The sequence below is a fragment of the Falco cherrug genome, chromosome 4 (genome assembly GCF_023634085.1).
Source record: "Falco cherrug isolate bFalChe1 chromosome 4, bFalChe1.pri, whole genome shotgun sequence".
In the NCBI taxonomy this organism is placed as follows: domain Eukaryota; kingdom Metazoa; phylum Chordata; class Aves; order Falconiformes; family Falconidae; genus Falco; species Falco cherrug.
In genome coordinates this window covers 68,610,262-68,631,940 of record NC_073700.1, presented here as the reverse complement: position 1 = coordinate 68,631,940, position 21,679 = coordinate 68,610,262, and the positions used below count along the sequence as shown (strand labels likewise).

Below are 21,679 nucleotides of genomic sequence, written 5' to 3'. Positions count from 1 at the left end.
GTTGCCTAACACTGGGGAGATGTAAACCCAGCTCAGAATTTCACTTGTGTAGCAAATATCTGGCTCGTTTCCTGCTGTGAATCCAGCTCCAGCTGAAAAGCTTAGGGTTGCTCCGGATGAAGGCATAGGGAAGATTTCCACGTGCTCAGGGTCCTGTTTCTCTCCTGCTCTGCACACTGTAGCAACACAGTATGTGCTGACGGAGGTGGAGCCACTTGCCTTGTTCTAGTTACCACAGCAGAGCAGACTCCCAGCGGGAGTTACAGACCATCGAAGGACTCTTTGCTCTGCTGCAATTAGGTACAGAAACATAGCTTGTAATAAAGATTTCAGGAGGGATTTCAGGTGGCAAGTTATTAACTGAAGGGCAGACACACCTGTATTAGATGAGGCATTCCCCTATTTCTGATCACTGCCTTTGCTGGGGTAGGGGGAAACAGTCAGTTTCTTTGTGTAAAAAAACCACCTCCTGCCCCCAGCAGGGTCAAAAAGTATCAGACAAAAATAAAGAAGCAAGCAACAGCAAGACCACAGTATTTTATGTATTTACCCAAAAGTGTGCAAAGTAAATTTTTTGAGAGTGTAGTAGAGAGGAAAAGAATACATTTTGCCATAAGAGTAACCATTAGTAAACCTGGTCATGCTGAAACTGGAACCTACAAGCTCAAGAACACACAGCAGCATTTCAAAGTTTCAGCCTCCAAACATTGCACAGCGTGTAGGTGCACCTAACAGCAAGTTAGCGGTAACTGTCCAAGACTGCTGTTTCTGTGTAAGTGGGTAGTTACTCGCTTCTATAGTTTTTAGCACACTCCTGTCCAGCTAACAGCAGATGAGCTGTCTCCCAAGATAACCTGGAAGCTACAGGGTTTATACGTAGGTTACGCACAGCAAAGCAAGGTTAGGCCTTCAAGAAACACCACGTAACAGCGAAAGGACTTGCCAAGTGGTATTCCAAAGCTTCTAAGGGTCAGAAACTTTTGCCAACTTACACAGATACTTGTAGTTGATCAGTAATGAGAAGAAACTTTAAATCTTTCAGCTACTACATTGTAGCTTTTTGTGCTTTTGCCTGTTGTATTTGAAGTCAAGCAGTAAGTGGGGCAAAGCCAATGGGATTAAGAGTTGACAAGGAATTCCGCATTGAAAAAGGTGAATCTTAGATTTATTCACAAAACACACAAAAAACCCCAAACCCCACAACAAACAAAACCACACCACAGACCCCAACAACATGCATGTGAAATTTAACTCCATATTTGATATGAGCAGGATAAATGCAAGTACATTCAAGAGTATGGGGTATTGCAAGTCTTCAGTGCTAACTGTGCAGAATTTATCACTATACTGCTGTGTTTACATTAAACATTCTGCTTTGTCAGTTGGCCTATTTATTCTACAGAATTTATGATGTTGTATTGCATTACAAAACTATGGTAGAACCACCACAGTTTTCTTTTAGAATAATGTTTTTAAGAGAAGGTTTGACATTTCTCTAAGAAAAAAAACAGTAAGAGAAGTAAGGCATTTCAATGCTGCATTAAATTTTCAGTTTTCCACCTCTAATAGAAATGTCAGTTTTGCACAGTAGATACATATTCAAACTGGTCAGAAAGGACTACTCCCAAACAAGACTGCCATCACACTGAACCACCAACAGGTAAGTTGATAATTAGATACAATTAGCATGCATTTATGTCCTTTCCCTGTTACGTTTAACCGGGAAACTACTTCATGCCACCTAACTGGAGTTACTCATTGCTATTAAAAAAAACCCCCATCATTGCCAAGCGTTACTAGCTCTAAGAAATACAACGCTCTGGCCTCTTAGTAAGGTGCAATAAGGTAAAAAGTAACATGAAAGCACTTGATACCAGCCAAGTTTCATACAGTAGTTTCACTTCAGAATAAAAGGATACAATAATAAAAACTGATAGCTTAAAACACACTCTAAATTTACCAAGGAAGTGTTACAGGAGAAGCTGTAAGTGTGCAAAAACATGAAGAAAGTTGACATCTTGATGCTATAAGCTAAATGCAGACACAGTCAGGTGCTGAGCATTATTCCTAGCTTCAAAGTAAGAGGTATCGGTTTCATCATCTGGCTGAGGTATGAATGGCATAGTTTGATTCTGTAGATTGTCCCAGTCCACACCATGAAAGAGGGGATGATGTTTCAGTTCTGAAACAGAAGTTCATATAAACATTACAAGCTTTCTCTCATCCAAGCCCTATAGTTCCCTTGATACATAACTGTCTGTAGATTGGCTCGGTGTTGCTCTTCTGGAAATTCACAAGAGTGCAAACTGCAGCTGGGTTTTGATTACCACCAGCCTCAGGGGGATCAAACTGTTGTCACACCAACAGTCCTCCCCTAGCTGGAGAACCTATTCCACACAGCACACGTACTGGATCACAGGTCCCCTAGGGGCATTTCTCATGATAGAGCGCCAGAGGAATTTTAAGCATCACTTCACAGTCCACTTCTAATTTTGCCAAAGTTCTGTGCTGAAGAGACATCAGAGTCACTCCCACCCTTCTCCGCTCCAGGCCACCTGCCTTTTACTAGCTCATGGAGCAGTTGCCCTCTGCTTTGCACAGTCCCCTTTGGCCTACCACCAGAGATGGAAGTCTAAACACCCTTATGATGTAGTTACCACAGACCACCAGATTCTTCTTTCCCAGCCTGAAGGTGGGGTAAGTAACCAGGCTGCAAGACTTCCTGACTCAAGGAGAGATCCCCTGCCCTGTCCACTCTGACCAGAAGGCATCTTTCTGGCGCACAGGATCTGACACTTCTGTATAACATGGAAACACCACGCCCTGATCAAAGTGGAGTCATTCCAAGAGAGCACCTTTTCAGCTGAGTGGGATACAAACTCATGTGTTTATCAGCTGCACCACACACACAGAAAATCAAAAGCAAGTAGCAAAAATAGGACAGGTAAACAAACAAAACAAAAATCACATTTAGGAGGTAGGAGTCTGACCAAGCCAAACATGCACTACAAATTTTAATTCTAAGCACATACCACAGGCTTTTAACTGGTGCACGGTAAGATAGTAACATTTATTATTTCTACATTTCCTGATCAAATAAACTTCAGTTCGGTGGTGTTTTATTTTAGACGAAAGGCAATAAACAAATCAGAGAGCCTAACTCCTAGCAGCTTCAGCAGGACACCACACAGATCCACTGTTATGTAGTTCTGCTCTTAGAAGTTCTCATGTAGGGAAAGGTGCGTTCAGCTGAACAGGTTAGCAGACTTCATTGTCCTTTCCCAATAAGTATTAACATGTGCTGTAGCTGGCAGTCAGCTCATGCCCGCATCGCTGAAGAGGGGGATAAAAACCAAACCCAAGTACTGGCTACCAGTGTTCTCTGCCACATGCTGCTCTTATCTGGAAGGCCTGAACTCAGAAGTGCAGTACTAGGACACGACATAACTGGGATTTCTCAGTAAGTTAGGCTTCATGCTGGAGAAAGAGTAGAGCGTGTGTTTTGGGCGGGGGGGGTGGGGGTGGGGGGTGGGGAGATGATGATAAACAGTGATGGATACTCAATTACAATGAGGAAAACTTAATGGCTGTCCTGAAACCTACTCGTCCAAACTCCAGTTGGGTAAAGATAGCAGATATGGTTAAAGGTCCTGACAAAGAATGAATTTCCAAGAACTTCAGATTGGAAGAATCTATATCACATCATCTAGTTTAAAATTCTGTGCATGACAGGCAATTAGATTTCACCCTAATATCCAGAAATAAAGAAAATAACGTGTTTAATGTCTCCCAAAAAACATCTAATGTCTTAATTCAAAGGTATTTTAGTTAAAGAGCTACAAAATTCGCTGTTGACATCAGGATTTTCATTTCTAACTATGTGTCTTCTCTAATTTGACTTGGCCTGGTTTCAGCTTCTAGACTTTAGTCTCTTTATGAGTAAGTATTTCCATTACAACTTCCCTCTTTAGTGATTTCTTGGGTAGTTCTCATAAGATTTCTTCCTTTTTCCAGAACAGCTTACTCTAAGCTTCCTACATATTATCATTTTTTTAAATAAAAATATAGTCACTGTTACAGCAGCAGATGTTTTAAGTCCTTCTACAAGGAAACAGACTTTGTATAGTATATATTGTCCAACATGTGTTCCCCTATATATTCAGTAAAGACAAGCTGATTCCTAAAAAAAAAAAAAAGCTCCTTTGCATTAACTTTTGGAGGCTTCTCTCCCAAACTATAGACTTTTAATCAAGGTTCCTGAGATCAGCTAGGTGAAAAACCCCAAACACCTGTTACTAAGTTAAATAAGACTAAACTTTGGTATGTCAGATGTCAAACACTAAACATCCATAGCAAAACAACATTAAAGCAAAACAGCTAGTTCAATTCAGAAAACCCCAAAGTTTCCTCATTCAAGAAGGCAAAACCCCACAAGAAATACAGAAAATACTACAACTTCTGAAGCATTCTGGCACTATACATGGAAACCTAAATAGGCATTAAAGTTTATTAGTCTAAGTTTCCAGAGAAGGACATCACCACTTCAAAATTTTTAATTAGCTGCAAAGAACACAATTTTAATACTAACCCTTCAGTCCAGCTCTCTTAGTACTGTCAATTGTTAGAAGGATATCTATCGCATTTTGGGCATTATCAGACAGCTTCTCTTCACCCTCAGGCCAGGGAATATCTACAAAGATGCAGATGAGTTGGTAACTCAGACCATAAAACAAATGTTGGAAATACAGTTTCCCCAATTACTGAAACAGATTACCTCTTTTCAAAATATTTTGGAAGACTTGTGCTGGTGTTTCATCGTTAAAAGGTGGAATTCCAGTTAGAAACTCAAACAGGCAAACTCCAAGGGCCCACCAGTCTACAGCAGAACCTGTTAAGAGAAATCCAGCCATCACTGTTATTTGCAAACAGTTGAAGATAAGCCACGGCAGAAACTGAAGAGTGTTTAAATCCTGCAAAATTTCTTGGTAGTGAAGGAAGAGACAAAGTAAGTTGTACTTAATAATCATGCAGAGGATTAAAACTATATTAAAGAGCTTTTAAAAGCCAGTCTGCTCCTTAATTTATTACAGGTAATACTAGGGTTTACTAATAAAACCAAGAGGTCCCTTAAGAACAATTTAATTATCAACTCCCATCACAGAGAATCCAGGAGCTAACTTCTCCAAGAGGTTGTTTTATGGTAAGAAACAGTTGTTAAGCAACTGCTCTAGAGCCTTGATGAGTGCTCCATGTTGTAACCTGCATCCTTGTCTTGGTTCCTTGAGAAGACTCTAGGAATTAAACTATTGAACTTCATTTGTCTAAATTTATGTCAAAATACTGGTAACAGCTTGCAGAGATGAGCCAGCACACAAGAAGCTGGAGTTACTTTTCTTTATGCTAAAGTTGATTAGGGTAACATGTAGTTACTACCTATCTCTCCTTTGTTATTAAATAATTTTGGTTTTCCACATTCCAGAAGTTTTTTTTCACCAAACCCATCTCATTCACCCACTAAAAAACAAGTAAGCAGACACCACTGCATGCATTCTAAGCTTTCTGCATCTTCAGGCCATGCCTACTCCACTATATAAAGAATAGATGCCACATGATGGGAAAAAAAATCTTCAGAAGACTGTGTCATTTTCCTTGGCTTTTTTGGCATTAAAAAAAAAAAAAAAAGACACCGCCAAGGTCAGAAAACTAGTGTTGTGAGTCATTTCCAAAGGACTATTGACTTAGTTTAGAGATGCTGAAAACTGAAATGCATAACTAGTAATGTAATGCACTTCTAGCAGCTTTTAACATGAGCACCCCTCCAAGCTAAGCATATCAAAGTTGTTAAAGGTACTTGGACATTCAGATAAAATATTCCCAGCTTCAGTCAAAGTCTAATAAGATCACAGCTCTGAACAATGTAGACACACAGGTTTCAGCAGCATTTTTTCCCCATCTCATTTAACTATAGATTAACTCCTACTATACACCTGCTAGATCATGTCTATCAATATATGAAGCAAGAAACAGAAGTATCAGGTCTTGAGCATCCGAGCCTTTTTCACCCATACACAAAGTAAATCAAACTGGCTGCATAAAGTAAAAGGAAGCAATGAGAAAAAGTCTCCCTGGTTTGTTTCCTGTTACACAACGTCTTTAAGAATCTGACTTCACTCCTGAAGTAGGCTTACACGTGTGATTTCTGACAGCCTACTCATAGTGATACTTATTTATCCTGAATCTTTCGCGGAAGCATCACACATTCTTATACAGAGTGCATATGGGACATATCTTTACATATAGAAACGTTGTTCATCCAGAGTTTTCTTGGAAATTGTGATCTAGTTATACTTGGATTGTTCACAGTTATGCTGAATATTCAATTTCTACATAGTATATAGCAAACTCTGAGATCACAGTCCCTGCATCTAAAAAAAGCAACGAAGCAAGAACATTACAATTACAGCAAAACCCCCTAACAAATACAAACATCAAATACCAACTATGATTCCCTGAGGCACAGGAATGCCTATTTTTTTTTCTTAAGGTAGTTAACAATAAAGAAAGATGACAATGTTAAATCTAAGATAGAAATAGAAATAAAATATTTCTGTAACGTGAGTATAGTTTAGGATTACAACTACATTTATAAGCAATTCAGAAATATTTAACAAGGGAAAGTTTTGAGTTCCAAAGCCAGAAAACCCTGGCTTCACTGAAGGTAATGGGAAATTTGTAATTTATTGATGTAAAACCCAGACTCTTTGCAAGTTATCAATGGAGTCCTGAAAACACTCAATTGCACAGAAGCCACCTTGCAACCAAGTTTCACGTCGTTTAAATAGCATTGCTGACGTCTCCAAACTATTAACCAGTTCTAATGCCTCCCCAAAAAAAACGGGATTCCTAAATAGAAGCGCAAACCTACATACGTTTAGTCATTACAGTGAAATAGCGTTGTGGTTTAACCCTAGCTGGTAATTAATTACCATGCAGTGCTTGCTTACTCCCCACTCACCCCAAGGGACAGGGAAGAGAGTTGGAAAAGAATGTAAAACTCAAGGGTTGAGATAAGAACAATTTAATAGTTGAAACAGAATAAAAATGAAAGAACAACAACGATGGCAGTAACAGTTATAATGAAAAGGGGAAGGGAAAAATTAAAATCCAGAGGGAAAGGAAAAAAAACATGTGGTGCACAACTACTCACGACCTGCTGACCTGATGCCCAGCCAGTCCCCAACCAATGACCTGCCCGCCCCAACCAACCCCCAGGTGTATACACCAGGCACAGCATCCCATGGTACGGAACACCTCTTCAGCTAGCTCTGGTCAGCAGACCTGGCTGTCACCCCTCCCCATTCCTTGTACCCACACCCCCCCCGGCCTTTTTGCTGGCAAGGCCTGAGGAACTGAGAAGTCTCACATCAAAGCCAAAACACAGCACTGCACTAGCTCCTAAGAAGAAAATTTAGTCCATCCCAGCTGAAACCAGGACAAATGGTGAAATCTCCTTCATGCAGTTTTAGTTAATGAATATTGGCTGCGTACAGTAGCATGTTACTGTTCCACAGATAAGCAATCACCGTTTCTCAATGAAGCTCTCATATCTCAGTTTTCCCAAGACTATTAGCTCTAGAAAATAGAAGTATACTTTTAAGATGGAAATACAAGATAATTATAAATACAACAAAGGTATCAGGGATACACTGCATTTATTTTTTGTTAATGGTTCTTAAAGTCAGCAGGAAAATTTCAGACTTTATGTTATCTCAGTGCTCAAGTTTTGAGCCCAAGAAATTCATGCACTTCAAAGTTGTGCCATTTTATTATATTACTTTGAAGAAAAAGAGTGTACTTGATTGCTACTACTGTCCACTTATATGGAAGATCCTGCCAGAAATGTTAAGTGTTTCATGAGGTCACAACTCAGTAACTGATTTTAATGCAGCTTTATAAACTTACCTGGATGCACATAACACTGATATCAATAAACATGGAATGCATTCTAAGAGTAATTGGAGGCTTAATCCTTTGGTACTAAACATCACTAAGTTCCCCTGACCCTAAAGAATCTTTAAGGACACTCAGGATGACAGAGTTGCGATTCCTAACCCACATACAAGTATCAGGCTACCTAAGCACAGCTTCCAATGCATTAGATTAGCAGCAGGCAAGACTATGCTAGACAGTCAAAACCTTCAGTCATATGAAAAAAGTAAATGGAAAGAGCAGCTGAAGCAAACACAGCCATCCGTGTTGGCAAAAGCTAAGTGCTAAGTGTTTTTAAATAATTCATTTTCATTTTACTTAAATGTCTGTAGAGCTCAAAACCCTTCAGGAATGTAAATATGTCACCTTTCAAGTATTTACAGTCTTCAAGGTTTGCCTGTCTTACCATGAGGCTTTGTCAAAAGCAGCTCAGGTGCCAAGTAGTCTGGGGTCCCTAGGATGCGTTCACCTTCCACTGGGGCAGCTCCTCTTCTGACACTCTTTGGAGTCCTGTATGGTGTGTCAGCATCTCCCTGACGAGGAGTCTCAAAAGAAGCAGCAAAGATTTTGGGTGTCAAACAAAACCAGCACTTCCATTTCTTTATCTCAACCATCCTGAAGCATTAAAAGTTGATACATACTCTCATGAAACTTTTCCCCAAGTTCTTCCTCCAGTATTAAACCCACAAAAAACAAAACCAAATCCAAACCAAGCCCAAATCCAGCCAATCTTAAACTCCTCTTTCACATTCAAATCTGAAAAAGATAGCCTACTAAATACAATGTCAAAATAGCCTTCAATTTTAGCACCAAATTCTTAATATTAGACAATGAAAAGCAAGCATATGTCAAATATCTGTAAAAGAAAAAGGAGAATCCTGGATTTTCTCACATATTGCATACCAGATGTACTCAAAATATTTTAAATGAGCCCTTTATTGTTTAACCTGTATCCTATGGATTACATAATGCCTGCAGATGAAGTTCTGCTCAGGTTAGACTTAGTGACTGTTACAGCTACACAAATCTGAAAGTAATTTGGGGCATTATTTGAAGATAAATATGCAGGCTTGCAAAGAGATCAATAAATTCTCGTAGCTAACAGGCTGACTGCAATGAAAGATTTCCTGTTGTGACCTAGAGATACTACTAAATTACCTTGCAGGGACTCTCATTCTTTATTTTTCAATATACCCTTAATTCTCATATATCTGATATAATTTTGTTTCCAACTTCATCTGCAGTAGAGCAGAGGTCAATTCATGATGATTATGCCATAAAGGCCACAGAACCCACTATTAAAATAGAAAACAGGTAGTGAGGTCGCAGTGATGTGATTTTAAAAAGAATCGCAACAGTATATAAAAAATGTATCCTCCTGTTCAAATCTAAGTTATAAAAACATATAATGCGATCCGTCATTTATTTCTCATGAGATGAGGTGCATGCTACTCTGACTCCATTTCAGCTGAATACAAGCTAAGTTTCATCAGCAATTAAACTTAGATGAAAAAAACCTAGCAATTCTGACAGAGACATCAGGAAAAAAGGCTTTCCCCAAAACAACATTTTCAATGTCCCCTTTTGGTACACGAAATCATTCAACACACTGCCAGTTGTCAGAAAGCTTTAAGTCCTGCAACTGGTACCTAAGCAACTGGATGAAGGACTTAGAAAAGCTATGCCAAAACAAAACATGAAACACTGATTGAAACGTATACTTTCACTTTTCTTACATTGGGACTATTTTGGAACAGTGAGATTTTTAGTTACTATTAGAGGGATTAAAAAGGTCAAAGCAAAAACTTCTTAACTTGCAAGCAGCTATTATTACTCTTTACATCAATCACGGTAACATGCTTGTAAATGGTACTTGACAGTACACACTACACCATCACCTTTACCAGGATAAAAAAGAAAATAGCAGGCACAAAAGCAGTTACTAGCAGCTGAACAGCATTTGCAGACTGTCTTGGGAAGGATGCAGGATAAGAAAAAACAACTGAAGACTTCACATTACATCAGGAAACCTGCAGTTACTTAGAGGAAATACGACATCACACTAAAAGTAGGATGAGACAAAATAGCACAGGCTTTCTTTGCCAGTTCATTGTAATAGCAAAGGATTTGTCAGAGGTGTGGACAGACAATGCATGTTGAGCCAGAGGCAGCACAGTGGACAAACAGTTATTTCTAAGCTCTTACAGAAATTATAATTTTGGCCACACACATGCTGTAAGTGAAAGCCTGCCAGCAAAGGTCACTTTGACTGACTACCTAAAATTACTTCAATTTTCCCTAAATTACAACTGAAAATTTCAGATCACTAATGTCTAATGCATGCACAAACTTTCCACAATGTCTCTTCACATACCTGATAGGCCCTATACAGTCTTCCTCTTTGTAATGGAGTAATAGCTGTTGGGTAAGAGCCGCTACAAGCGGGTGAAAGATCCATTATATCCAAGGAAGCCATGCTACATGGCTCAGATACATTGGATGTATTAATTGGACTATTATAACTTCGAAAAACAACAGCATTTTTTTTTAAGAGATTCAGTGCTTCTATCATCTTTTCTGAAGAAGACACCATGTCGAAGGAAGTTTCTTTCATGTGCTTTTGGTCATTATCTGTTCCATGATGTAACAGCTTGCAGTCCTGGACAGTGTGTGCTTCCTTTTCATTTTGTGAGGCATCTCGGGGCTCCGGTGATGTTATTGCCATGCCTTCTGGTTTTGGTTCCTCAAAGGAGAGGTCTTTAACACTTTTGTCCAAATCCAAAAGCTGCTTTTCTAAATGGCGTTCTGTAACAGCAGTTTCGGGAAATGATGAGTCCAAGTCTGCACGGAGGATTCCTAAAGGATTTTCATTATCAGTGCCTATAGAACTTGAGTTCATATACTCCTCTTTATCACCCTTTTCATAACAGTCTGCATCCAGATCACACATAAGATTTTTGGCTATAACTGGAGTAAGTGATCTTTCTACTGCTTGCTGGTTACCAATAAAACTCTTAACTTTTTCATTGCTTTTGCAGGTGTCACGTAGGCATCCATCATCACAAAGCATTAAGGATTGAATTTCTGTTGTCAAACCTGTCCTTCTGTTTGCTGGAAATTCTGAGATCCGACAGCCACGTTTGTACTCTGCATTGCTTTTTTTAACATAGTTAAGCTCCTGACAAGGACTAGTGTCAACTAATTCAAAGCTTCTTTTTATACCTGGCTTTTCAAAAATTTCTTCCTCTTTGATAAGCTTGACAGGCTCATTCTGCCTTGAAAGTGACTGCTGTCGATTAGAAATTTCCGCTGTTTCATTAGTCAGCTCTCTTTTACTTACGAAGGCTTTTTCTTCCCAAATCTTATTTTCAGAAAGACATTTTCTGACTATGCCTTTCACATCCAGTGTGGTCACAGGAGTATCCGTTATATCAGAACATTCACTTCCCAGCTTCTGCCTACTGCCAGAATCATTGCTGCTGATGGGAGAAACGGCAGGCTCCAGCTCTTTCTTCTTTGAAACTTTAATACCTTTGCTATTTGGTAATTCTACATTAGAAAGGAAAGCTGATCCACTGTTACTTGTTTTGCTTGTTGTAGAACATGGTTCACCTTCGCTTTGCTGTAAATGGACAGATTAAATTTGAGTATCAAGAAAATAGGATTACAGTATTATAAAACGTGTCCTTTAAAATACCTTATTACCACTTCCATGAAGAACTGTAAATGGGCAAGTGTTACGTATTCTTTATAACCACTAGTAGTTTGTGTGACACAATACAATCAAAATTCAAAACTAAGTTGGGTTAATTTGACTTCAATAACATAAAATAAGGTTGCTAGAATACAATAGAAAATGTGGTATTTTTAAATGCCTAAGGATAAAGAAATATAGCAATTAAAGTTGTATTTGTGATCTTATGTTAAGAATTTAAGCTACAGAAGTTCTCGCTTTCCAAGAAACCCAAACCAAAGAATCCCATCATACTACCCTGTGGCATATTATACTTCAGAGATGACAAAAGGAAAATCTGACACTACTACTACTACCTTGGTAACACAATATTAAAAACAAGGCCTTGGGAAATGGACAGATAAAATGAAGAACTATAAATTGCTTTAAACATTTGTTTTTGTATGTGATCTATATAGGAATCTTAGCAAGGGACTAAATAGCACAGCAGCATTTTCTTTTAGGTCTGTATTTGTACAGAATTTCATTAACAGTTTAAAATAGGAGAAAGTATTTTGTATCAGATATGATTACTGATTTTAGGTTAGTTGATACAAAACCCTTCAGTAATATAAACCTTAAACTTTTTTAGGTTTTAACAGCTAGTAGAAGTTTGAAATGTATTTTATTTATTATTTTTTCCCCAAGCTCAGTCTTTAAAATAAATTATTTTGCCTGCATGCTGAGCTAGTAATACTATGGTGATAAGGCCAGCTTCCAAAGAGCCAGTGCTCTCAGCATTGCCCACCTTGTGAACGGGGCTAACCAGTGCCAACCAGTAGAAGCCTTCTCTTTCACTCCTTTGCTGCAGGCTAAATGACATTTGCTTTACCTGTTACGTTGCACAGAACTACTATTTGTTTGAAGAAAAAAAAAAATAATAGTTTTACCTAAAACTCTTACTCAGAAAGGATTACAACCCCTGCTCCTTCTCCTGTAGGAAGGGCTTCTCTACACTTGAAATAACTGGGGGAAGTAGAAGAGATCTGCAACAGTGCATATACAAGTACAAGCTAATTTTAATTTATAGTGGGAAGATGAAACAGTCCTGACCTCTACATCTTTCTCCCACTTTGGGCTGCTGCAGTATTCTGAGTCTATACTGGACAGGTATGGGTGTGACTGACTACTGGCACTGGAGGTACCAAACCTTCTTCTTGACTGAAGCAGAGTAGGAGTTAAGCTTCTCATTGGCATCACAGGAGTTAATTGAGAAGTATCAAGATCTTGAGAGGAAAAAGAAATAAATAATTCAAATGTTGATACAAATAGGCAACATACGTTAACCAGCTTCACACTACAGCAAGCTTTCACATCAAAGGAAGTTATGGAAACCTATACATGACATCATAATCTCTCATCATCTTTCCTGCATAGTCAATTCACTCATTTTTTGGAGTAGAATTTAAAAATTCTGCCAAGCATTTAAAAGCAATGTGAAAAGAAAGGCACCATAGTAGCCTTCTTTCTCACTTCAGGTTAGAAATGAGAAAACAGCAAGATAAATCAATGTAAATGAAGGCACATATTGCTATATTAAATAATTTTCAATTAAAGTATGCCAAGAACTGATTCCATAAAATCTTAAAGGGTCATTTTGAAATCAGTGGTTGTGCATTAAAAAAAAATTAAATCAAAATATGACATATGTTGTGTAAGTGAAGACATGTCAGACCTTAACTACTGAAGAAATGGTAGACAACAAGACACTGACAGAAGCTCACCTTTTATCAAGGGAGTCCAAGCTACTCACATAAAATTAAAAGACCACAACCTTACAGTCATAGTACTATGCAGTGCAAGGCTTGGTGTACTCACATGTTTTGAATAATTTAGTTGAAAGAGGGGTATTTTCCTTTTGGACCACAGGCAAGGGAGAAACCACTCCGTACTGACTGTCAGATGATTGACTCGAATCAGGCCCTGGCATTTTCATTCCAACAGGAGTATACTATCAAGCAGGAGGAAGCATAGTTAAAACATCCAGGATTGAGATTCTTTATTACTTTTGCATTGGAGCTTAGCCATGTCCATTTACTAAATTTTCTGAAACACAACTGACACTCAGCAGTTTGAAATACAGTCCAAGGTAATCACTTCAGAACTTCAAGGTACTGGAAAAATATAAATCATCATTCTACAGGCTGGCAGAAGAGTGCAAGAATAGCCTTATAACTCCTATTATTACATTTATGATAGTAAGTAAACAAAGAACTAAGTACTTCAAAGACAGTGAAGGTTACTTACAAAACCCAGAGAACTGATGAGAGACAACAATTGTCCTGGAGTACGTGAGTAGTCTTGTTTTGGCTTTGCCATTGATGGTGTGGTAAGGATATCCATCATATTTATCTCTATGAACAGACAAAGAAATATTAATCAGGTCAGGTTTTCCTTCTGCTATTAAATAAGCAAAATTACGGGTATTTACTTAAGTCTTATCAAGAAGGGGAAAATTTAGTCACATACTGAACAAATACACAAAAGAAGTCACCAAGCCCAAGTGAAGATACATCCATACATTCTTATTAAAACACAAGCTATTTCTTCCTGTACATCCATCATAGAGTTACAGCTTATAAATACAGAAACTGTAGAAGTCCAGTTTCTTTCCAGCATAGCATGTTGGAAGTGTTACATTTTCTAACTTAATACCAGCTTTGGTTTTCAGGTAGCGATTCCAGCCTACGGCCTGGGGGCTAAGGTGGTAAATTTGATTCAAAGCCTGGCTTCTCTCCCAGCGACATCTCAAAAAAGCTACAGACCAATTTTTCATAGGTGAAAATTTAACCTTAGATGCCATTTTTTGCTCACTAGAGGTAAGTAGGCTTATTGGTTACATATTGTGTTCAACTAGACACAATAATCAGTCTCATTAGAACTTACCAATTAAAGTAGTACATTATAGAAAATACAGTATACTTCGGATTTTCCTCTATACTCTTAAAATCATGAATCAGAAACTCCAGAGACAACTCTGAATTTCTACATTTTTTTAACTATCTAAAAAGGATGTACCTACCAGCAGCTGTCTGATGCAGTGCAGCATTCGTTTGGCCGATACTGCTAAGGGGTTGGAGGTACAAACTAGTTCAGGAACTGCCTATTCACCTTAAGACCTGCAGCCTATTACATGTGCCACACAGTCATTTGACTATTCAGCTATATTTCCTGCTACTTGAAAATGGTATGTGGATATGCTGAAAGCACTGATTTATAATCTTCCGTTGGGGATTCACCACCTCCTCCCTCTCCCTCACATTAATGACTGTAAGGTACCAGTTCTAATTGGAAATTAATATATACAAGAACAGAGAAACATGAACTGAAGGACAGAAATAGCCAGAGAAACACCGAAAAAAGCCAGAATTATTCATTCACCCTTTGAATTCTCTTAGTGGATTTCATAGAAAAAAATTAAATCCATACCCCTCAAGAGAAGTGGCTAGAAAATTGTATTTAATACACCCTTGTCCCAAACATTTTGGCTTCTCAAGTGCAATGCATACAGCAGACCCTTTACTAGCATGTACCTTATTCAGTACTTACCTACTAGAAATCAGATATTAGTGCAACATTTTGACTTATTTAATTGGAAGCTGCCCTCTACAGGGATGTAAAGCATTCAAGAATATGGGACTGACACAGAAACAGATTTTAATACAACCAAAAGCATACAGACAACTCTTACCTCTGTTCAGGGTAACTCTGGAAAGCCCAAAGTCTGTCAACTTTATATGGCCCTGATTCGAAATGAGCATATTGTCTGGCTTCAGGTCCCTGAAGACATGAATATAGGTGCAGTCAGCAAAAAGACAACTGAGCAGTACTAAAAAAAGTTAACTGACCAGAAACAAAACAAAACATTGATTATAGCTGTTTCTCAGTAACATCTCTTGGCCAGTAGAAGATACCAATTACAGGAATACACCAAACCAATTAAACATATCTAGCACTAGATATTGTACAAACATCTCATGTCTTGTAAAACCACTCAGTATGTCACAAGAGCTGCATATTTCGTGTTTCAGCAGGTTTAACGAGTGTTCTTCACGATTACTAGCATCACATTTACCTAATGTGTAGCTCCTACACATGACAAGCAAACCTCTACTAAGTTTTCCTGTGTTCTCTGTAGCACTACTGAATACAGCAAAGAACTCTCACTACAGGGGGAGCATTAGAGTAGCCAATATCCCTTTGTCCTACAGCTGCATGCTTGTAGTATCCAGAGGGTTCCTGAACTAACTGATATAAAAGCCACAGGAAGGAGACCTAGAAGGCAGCATAGCTGCTAATACACCACTGTACTGGGGGAAGAGCATGCAAGCAGGGTAAAAGTCTATACTTGTCTGCCTAACATATATGGACAGATTTGATTTTAGGTCTTGGTTTTTGACATTGCTGCAATGTACATGTGCAAAAACACCTTCCAGAAGCTCTAGCAAGTGAGGTAGCCAATCAGCATTTCATAGTAACAGCTATGTATGAGTGAAAAAATTAAAAACCCAAACTACCAAACAGTTACCTGTAAGGAGAAAAAAAAAAAAAAAAAAAAAAGGTAGGTTTTACCTGTGGATTATCCCATGCCTGTGAAGATAGTCAAGAGCCAATGCTGCTTCAGAAATATACTTAACAGCCATTTCTTCATCAAAATATCCATAAATATGGAGAAGAGATTTGACATCTCCACCAATAAGGTATTCCATCACCTGCCAATGAAGAGTTTGATATTTAACATTTTAACATGTTTCAATGTGAAAATATAAAATACCTTTCACCCCTAGGAAAACACAATTTCAAAGAGCAGAAGCTGACAGAAGCTTCCTTGTGTGAACTTCATTTCCCACGCAATACTTTTCACTTGAGTAAAATAATTAAAGCTTCAGATGACAGAGGACATGAAACATTTTCTTTTCATAGACCACCTACTTATATTATTGGCCTAGTCTGCTTTCTGTAGTCAGCTCTCTAATAACTACTGTAGCCAGCTTTCTAATTACCTTCTGATAGATTTCTATATTACAGAAAAAATACTACAAAGCACTTCTGTGAAACTCACGACCTGAAGCCAATAACCACTGGTATTTTGATATGTACAGAACAGGTATCTCAATGACTTTTTTTTGCAAGTATTTATACACAATATTAAATTCAGACCTGGGTCTTGTGAATTAAGTGCAAATTTCCAGAAATTTATACAGAGAGCTACTGTGCATTTAAGACACGAAAAAGAATGTTTAAAAAAAATACATACATCCGAAAACAATCCTCATGTTCTTATGGTGCATGACACATTCAAGATAAGAGTCATCAGGGTTTCAGATGCTCCTTCCTCAATTCCAAGAATAAGTTTATGGGGTTTTGGTCAATAAATCTCACCAGTACTTAGATTCCAACGTACAACACTATTCCTCATACTGACTCTAGCATCTCCTTTACAAATCCTTCACCCTGAACTCCTCTACTCCACACAGCAGTCAGAGATTCCAGGAAAATAAGCCTTCCTTTACACTAAAAATGCATTGTAGGAGTGCATAGCAACCTCACCTCAGAATTTAATCGAGCTGTACACTGAGTGTGCATACAGCAAAGCAAACAAGTTAAGCTAGACCCTTTGTATACAGTCTTAATTCATACCACCTATGTGTGGAGGTAGTATATAAAACTATATTCCAGTCCTACTGTTTTCCATAGTGCTCCACGTAGACTAGCACTTAGTTTTGCCACTCAGTTATCTTCTTGTCATCTAGGCCAACCACCATAATGAATTTTCTAGACCAACTACCATAACGAATCTTGAGCACAGGCAACAAGTAAAAAAGATTGTCTCTAAGTGAGCCACGGGATATCTTTCAGTCACTTCTATTCTGCTTAAACAGAATAGTTTATTTTGTTTCCCCCAAGATTTCTACATATGCCTCAAACAGATTAGCTATTAGAAAAAACTCTTCTGTAGTAAAAGGGAACACGGGCGCAAAGATCTCAAAGGTACAAGGGGAAGAGAAATTCCACTTGTTCAACCATTCTGAGAAACAAGAAAGTAAGTGGCTAAGGAATACCACTCACTACCATAAAAATATGTTTTCAGAATACAGTTCTGCACTCTATTTTCAATGCTATCATAAAACAGCACAGCCATTTATTTACTCACTAAATAGATGTTATTAGCTGACTGAAGCGAGTAGTATAAGTGCACAATGAAAGGGCTTTTACTGAGGGCCAACGCATCTCTCTCTGCCTGGACCTGATGAACCATGTTTTTGTTGATCATGTCTGCTTTTTTCATCACCTGAAAAACAAAACAAAATCAAGTAGATAAACACTCTTTTCTTTGTTCAACCCACAGTTCTCTGGTAATTCTTTACTTCAAACTTGCATACACATATACATATACAACAAAGCTATAAATTCATATACAGAATTTCAAACCACAGGTTAAGGGAACCTTTTCTTGTTGCTCTTCTTTTAGTTGTTCTGCATGGAAATTACACTACCAATTTTTAGTGCAATTGTACACACTGGAAAATGAATGTTTAAGCTGTACATAAAATTAAGCTGCCCTGATTGATTCTCTTATCCATAGTACAAAACTCTGAACCAGGAGAGAGTGTTCAACACTTAGATACACGCTTGCTGACCAAGTGTTTTCATCTCTTCAGACACTGAGCTATTACGGCCTGAGGACTGAAAACAGAATGCAACAGTAAGCCATCCCATCTTGGTATCCTCAAGTACAAGGCTGCAACTACTGCAGCCTCTAATTCTTAACTTTGCAGAGAAAGCAAGTGAGTTTTTGCTTAATTTTAAATTTATGATCTGTAATCAAGCACCCAACAAATATTTGCTTCCTTGTGAAGAAGCCTCAAAGATATGCCACTCACAGAGAAGAAATAATAAGCTTAACTGTGACTGAGGCTCTCATTACTGTACTGAATTACTCTACTATATGCTGATGCCCACTCTACTAATTTTGAATAGATGATGCAAAATACCACAGCTCATTGGTATTTCGGCAAGCATTGGAAGTTTGCTCACCTTCAACACCTTTGGTCCATATATGCATGGTGATATTAAAGCAAGTTTAATTTACCCATTCTCTGTGCAACACAACTGTAAAAAATCGAGTCCACAGCTGCCACCATCATTCAGTGACAGAACTGGATAACATAAGAATAGCAAGACATAAGAAGTGTAATTTGATACTGTTTATGTAAGTGATGACCTTAACCGTAAAAATGTTTAGCATATCTTAAATTCAGTAGCTGGAATAATCCATAATTCTCGCTCCAATCAACATAAAGGATTCACACAAAAAAATTTAGGTCGCAATACTTTCAGTAAACTTGTACAACATACTAAAGCAACACAACTGAAGCACTCTATATGCAGCACCTAAACTGTAGGATTAGTTTCCACACCTACCATCACTATTATCAGCGTTGATACCAAAAAAATTCCAAGACATACACAGAATGCATAAAACTGCACTTTCAATAAGTGGTGTCCTTAACTGTACAAATATTTAGCATGTGAAATGTTGCAGGTAATAATAATCCCTAAACTTCACTGCAATAGGGATTTACACAAAAGGATTTACACAAAAGCTTTCACCTCAAAATGCTTATAATAAAATCATGTAGACATATATACTTCAGTGACATCTCTTTTGCATGACTTCTTACATTTCCTTTTGTGTACTACGCAGCTGTAATTCCTTTAGTGTAAAGCCAAGCTCGCATAAGCCACCTGTAAAGTTTTTACTGACAAGCCTAGCTTTTAGCTTTTTATGCATCAACATAAAAAAATGCAAGTTTTTAAGTGCTTACTCAGCCAAAATCCTTTTTAAAATTTGCTTTCTTTACCCATTCAGAGGCAGACTTTTCACTCATGAACGTGGGAATGCCCTCCCAGTGGCACGACAACTGAATGTGTCAATTATAACAAGTTCTTACTCATTTATATAGCATTCAATTATAACAAGTGTTTACAAGCACGAAACAAAGAGCACCGTGGCGCCTTGGAGGGCTTTGGGCAGTACACTTAATGTACTCCTAAAAGCATTTGCTGTTGCCAGATGCCTGCTAACCAAAGGCTCCAGGCGAGCAGGAGCGTGAAGCGAGAGCTAACACAGCCGTAAGGACAAGCGTCCCGCAGGCCGGCGGGCAGGGCCGGGGCCCTCCGGGTGGGAGCCTCTCTCCCCGCGGGACGTGGCTCTCCCACACGGGGGTACGGGAAGGCGGAGGCCGGCAGCGGCGCGGCCGCGGGCAGCGAGAGGCGCCGAGGCCTGCAGGCCCCTCACCTTGACAGCGTAGAGCCTCCCCGCCTTGCGGCCCAGGTACACCTTCCCGAAGGCGCCGCGGCTGATGGGCTTCACGATGGTGAACTCCTCGATGGAGGGGGGCCGGGGGACCTCGATGCGCCTCGGGCCGACAGCAGCAGCAGCCTCCTCCGGCTGCGCCCCGGCAACCAGCTCCAGCGGCCCCATGTCGCGCCGCAGCCCCGGCTCCCGCGCCGATTCAAAGCGGCGCCCGCCCCGCCCCGCGCCGTTACCGGCCAACGGGCGGGCGCGCGGCAGGCGGGCGGTATTCTCGCAAGACCCGCGGCGCGGCGCCCGCCGGGAGGAGGCGGCAATGGCGGCTAGAGCGGGGAGGCGGCGAGCGGTGCACAGCCCCGCCCTCCGGTACGGCCGTGGGCGCTGCTGCCGGCAGCCGCCTCGCTGGCGCGTCCCGGTAACGCTGGCGTGCCGCCCGCGGAGCGCGCCTGCCGCTGGTGCCGCTTGTGCGGCGGTGGGAGCCGTGATACCGCCCCCCCCCCCCCCCCCGCCTCCGGTCTCGGCCCTGCAGCCCCGGGCAGGCCGCGGGCAGGTTTTGCTGATGACCAGCAGAAACTGAACGTTGATTATTGACACCGAGAAGCTGAATAAGGTTGGTTGCAACGTGACCTTCGAGTGCAGTGCCAGCATCACCGGTGGGTTCAGGTCACTGTCCGGCTGAGCCACCTTGCCTCGTTACAGCCTACCCGGCTCCATCAGCAGATATCCCCGCTGTGGTTATTGTGTGTGGCAAGTTAAAACGGCACAGCATACGGTCTGGTGGCTTGTTTGTTTGTCTTTTTTTAAAAAAAAGCACTTAATGTGACAAACTGTCAAAGCTTTGACTAGTAACCACTCAATTTGTCATCCAGGTTTCTAATTCAGGAGTAGGTTGATACTTGCTACTGATGGAAGAATTACTTTAAAAATGAAAAAAAAGGGGGGAAAGCAAATGTCGTGAAAAACAGAATTACAAACAGTTAAACGAGGCCTTGGGAGAAGGTACGTGCCCATAAATACATCAAGCTGGGGCAAGACAAACAAGATAAGCTCAAAGAGAACCAGATGGTTAATGAGACTAAACAGAAAATTATGGGAACTATGTGTGAACTATCCTAATTAGCATAATAAAAGATCCACCCTCGATTAAAGAAAGCCCCCTCCCCACAGGACAGGTGTGGTGAAAACCAAGAATGCTGTACCTGTAAATGGCGATAGGGCTTGTGAGAATTAACTGTGACTAAACTTCATAGTGAACAATTGTTCAAAGTGGATAAAAAGTTCTGCTGTGTGGAGAGGTGTGCTGGCTTTCTGGAGTTACCACCCAGCACCCACCTCTGCAGAGACATGCAATAAACAAGTATCTCGACTCTGTGTGGTTGATTCTTGCACAGTGAGTGAAGAAGAGAGTAAGAAGGTAATACTTACTTAGAAACAAACACCTAATTTTGGCCCCACATACTCATTTTCTCATATGCTTCACTCACATTTTCTCACACTCGCAAGTTCCAAGAGCCGAGCGTCCAAATGGTGTAGCCAGGGTGGCTTGTGTGCAACAGTACGTGACCTGTCCAGTCCATACTGTCGCTGTTGAGTCCTTACTGTCTCTTGATGTCCTCTGGCTTAGTGATGACAAACTGCTT

General features: G+C 39.8%; 1 protein-coding gene across 1 annotated transcript; it reads right to left on the bottom strand.

The window, feature by feature from the left end:
• Positions 1–522: 522 nt before the first annotated feature.
• On the bottom strand, positions 523–20,370 carry MASTL (microtubule associated serine/threonine kinase like). Its single transcript, XM_027809949.2, has 12 exons — positions 20,025–20,370; positions 17,877–18,014; positions 16,295–16,434; positions 15,414–15,502; positions 13,970–14,076; positions 13,541–13,673; positions 12,776–12,948; positions 10,364–11,611; positions 8,396–8,534; positions 4,775–4,888; positions 4,589–4,690; positions 523–2,182 (listed from the first exon to the last, which is right to left on the bottom strand). The coding sequence occupies exons 1-12, from the start codon at positions 20,208–20,210 to the stop codon at positions 2,025–2,027; spliced, it is 2,727 nt and encodes a 908-aa protein (XP_027665750.2). The 5' UTR covers positions 20,211–20,370; the 3' UTR covers positions 523–2,024.
• Positions 20,371–21,679: the final 1,309 nt, after the last annotated feature.

Bases quoted from the DNA above. Each gene is read 5' to 3' on its own strand.
- MASTL (XM_027809949.2), bottom strand. From the start codon at position 20,210: ATGGGGCCGCTGGAGCTGGTTGCCGGGGCGCAGCCGGAGGAGGCTGCT. The intron at 8,535-10,363 runs GTATGTGAAGAG...GCTTCTTTTGAG, and splicing joins GACTGTATAGGGCCTATCAG to ACTCCTCGTCAGGGAGATGC. The intron at 2,183-4,588 runs GTTAGTATTAAA...CTTCTGTTTCAG, and splicing joins TAAGAGAGCTGGACTGAAGG to AACTGAAACATCATCCCCTC.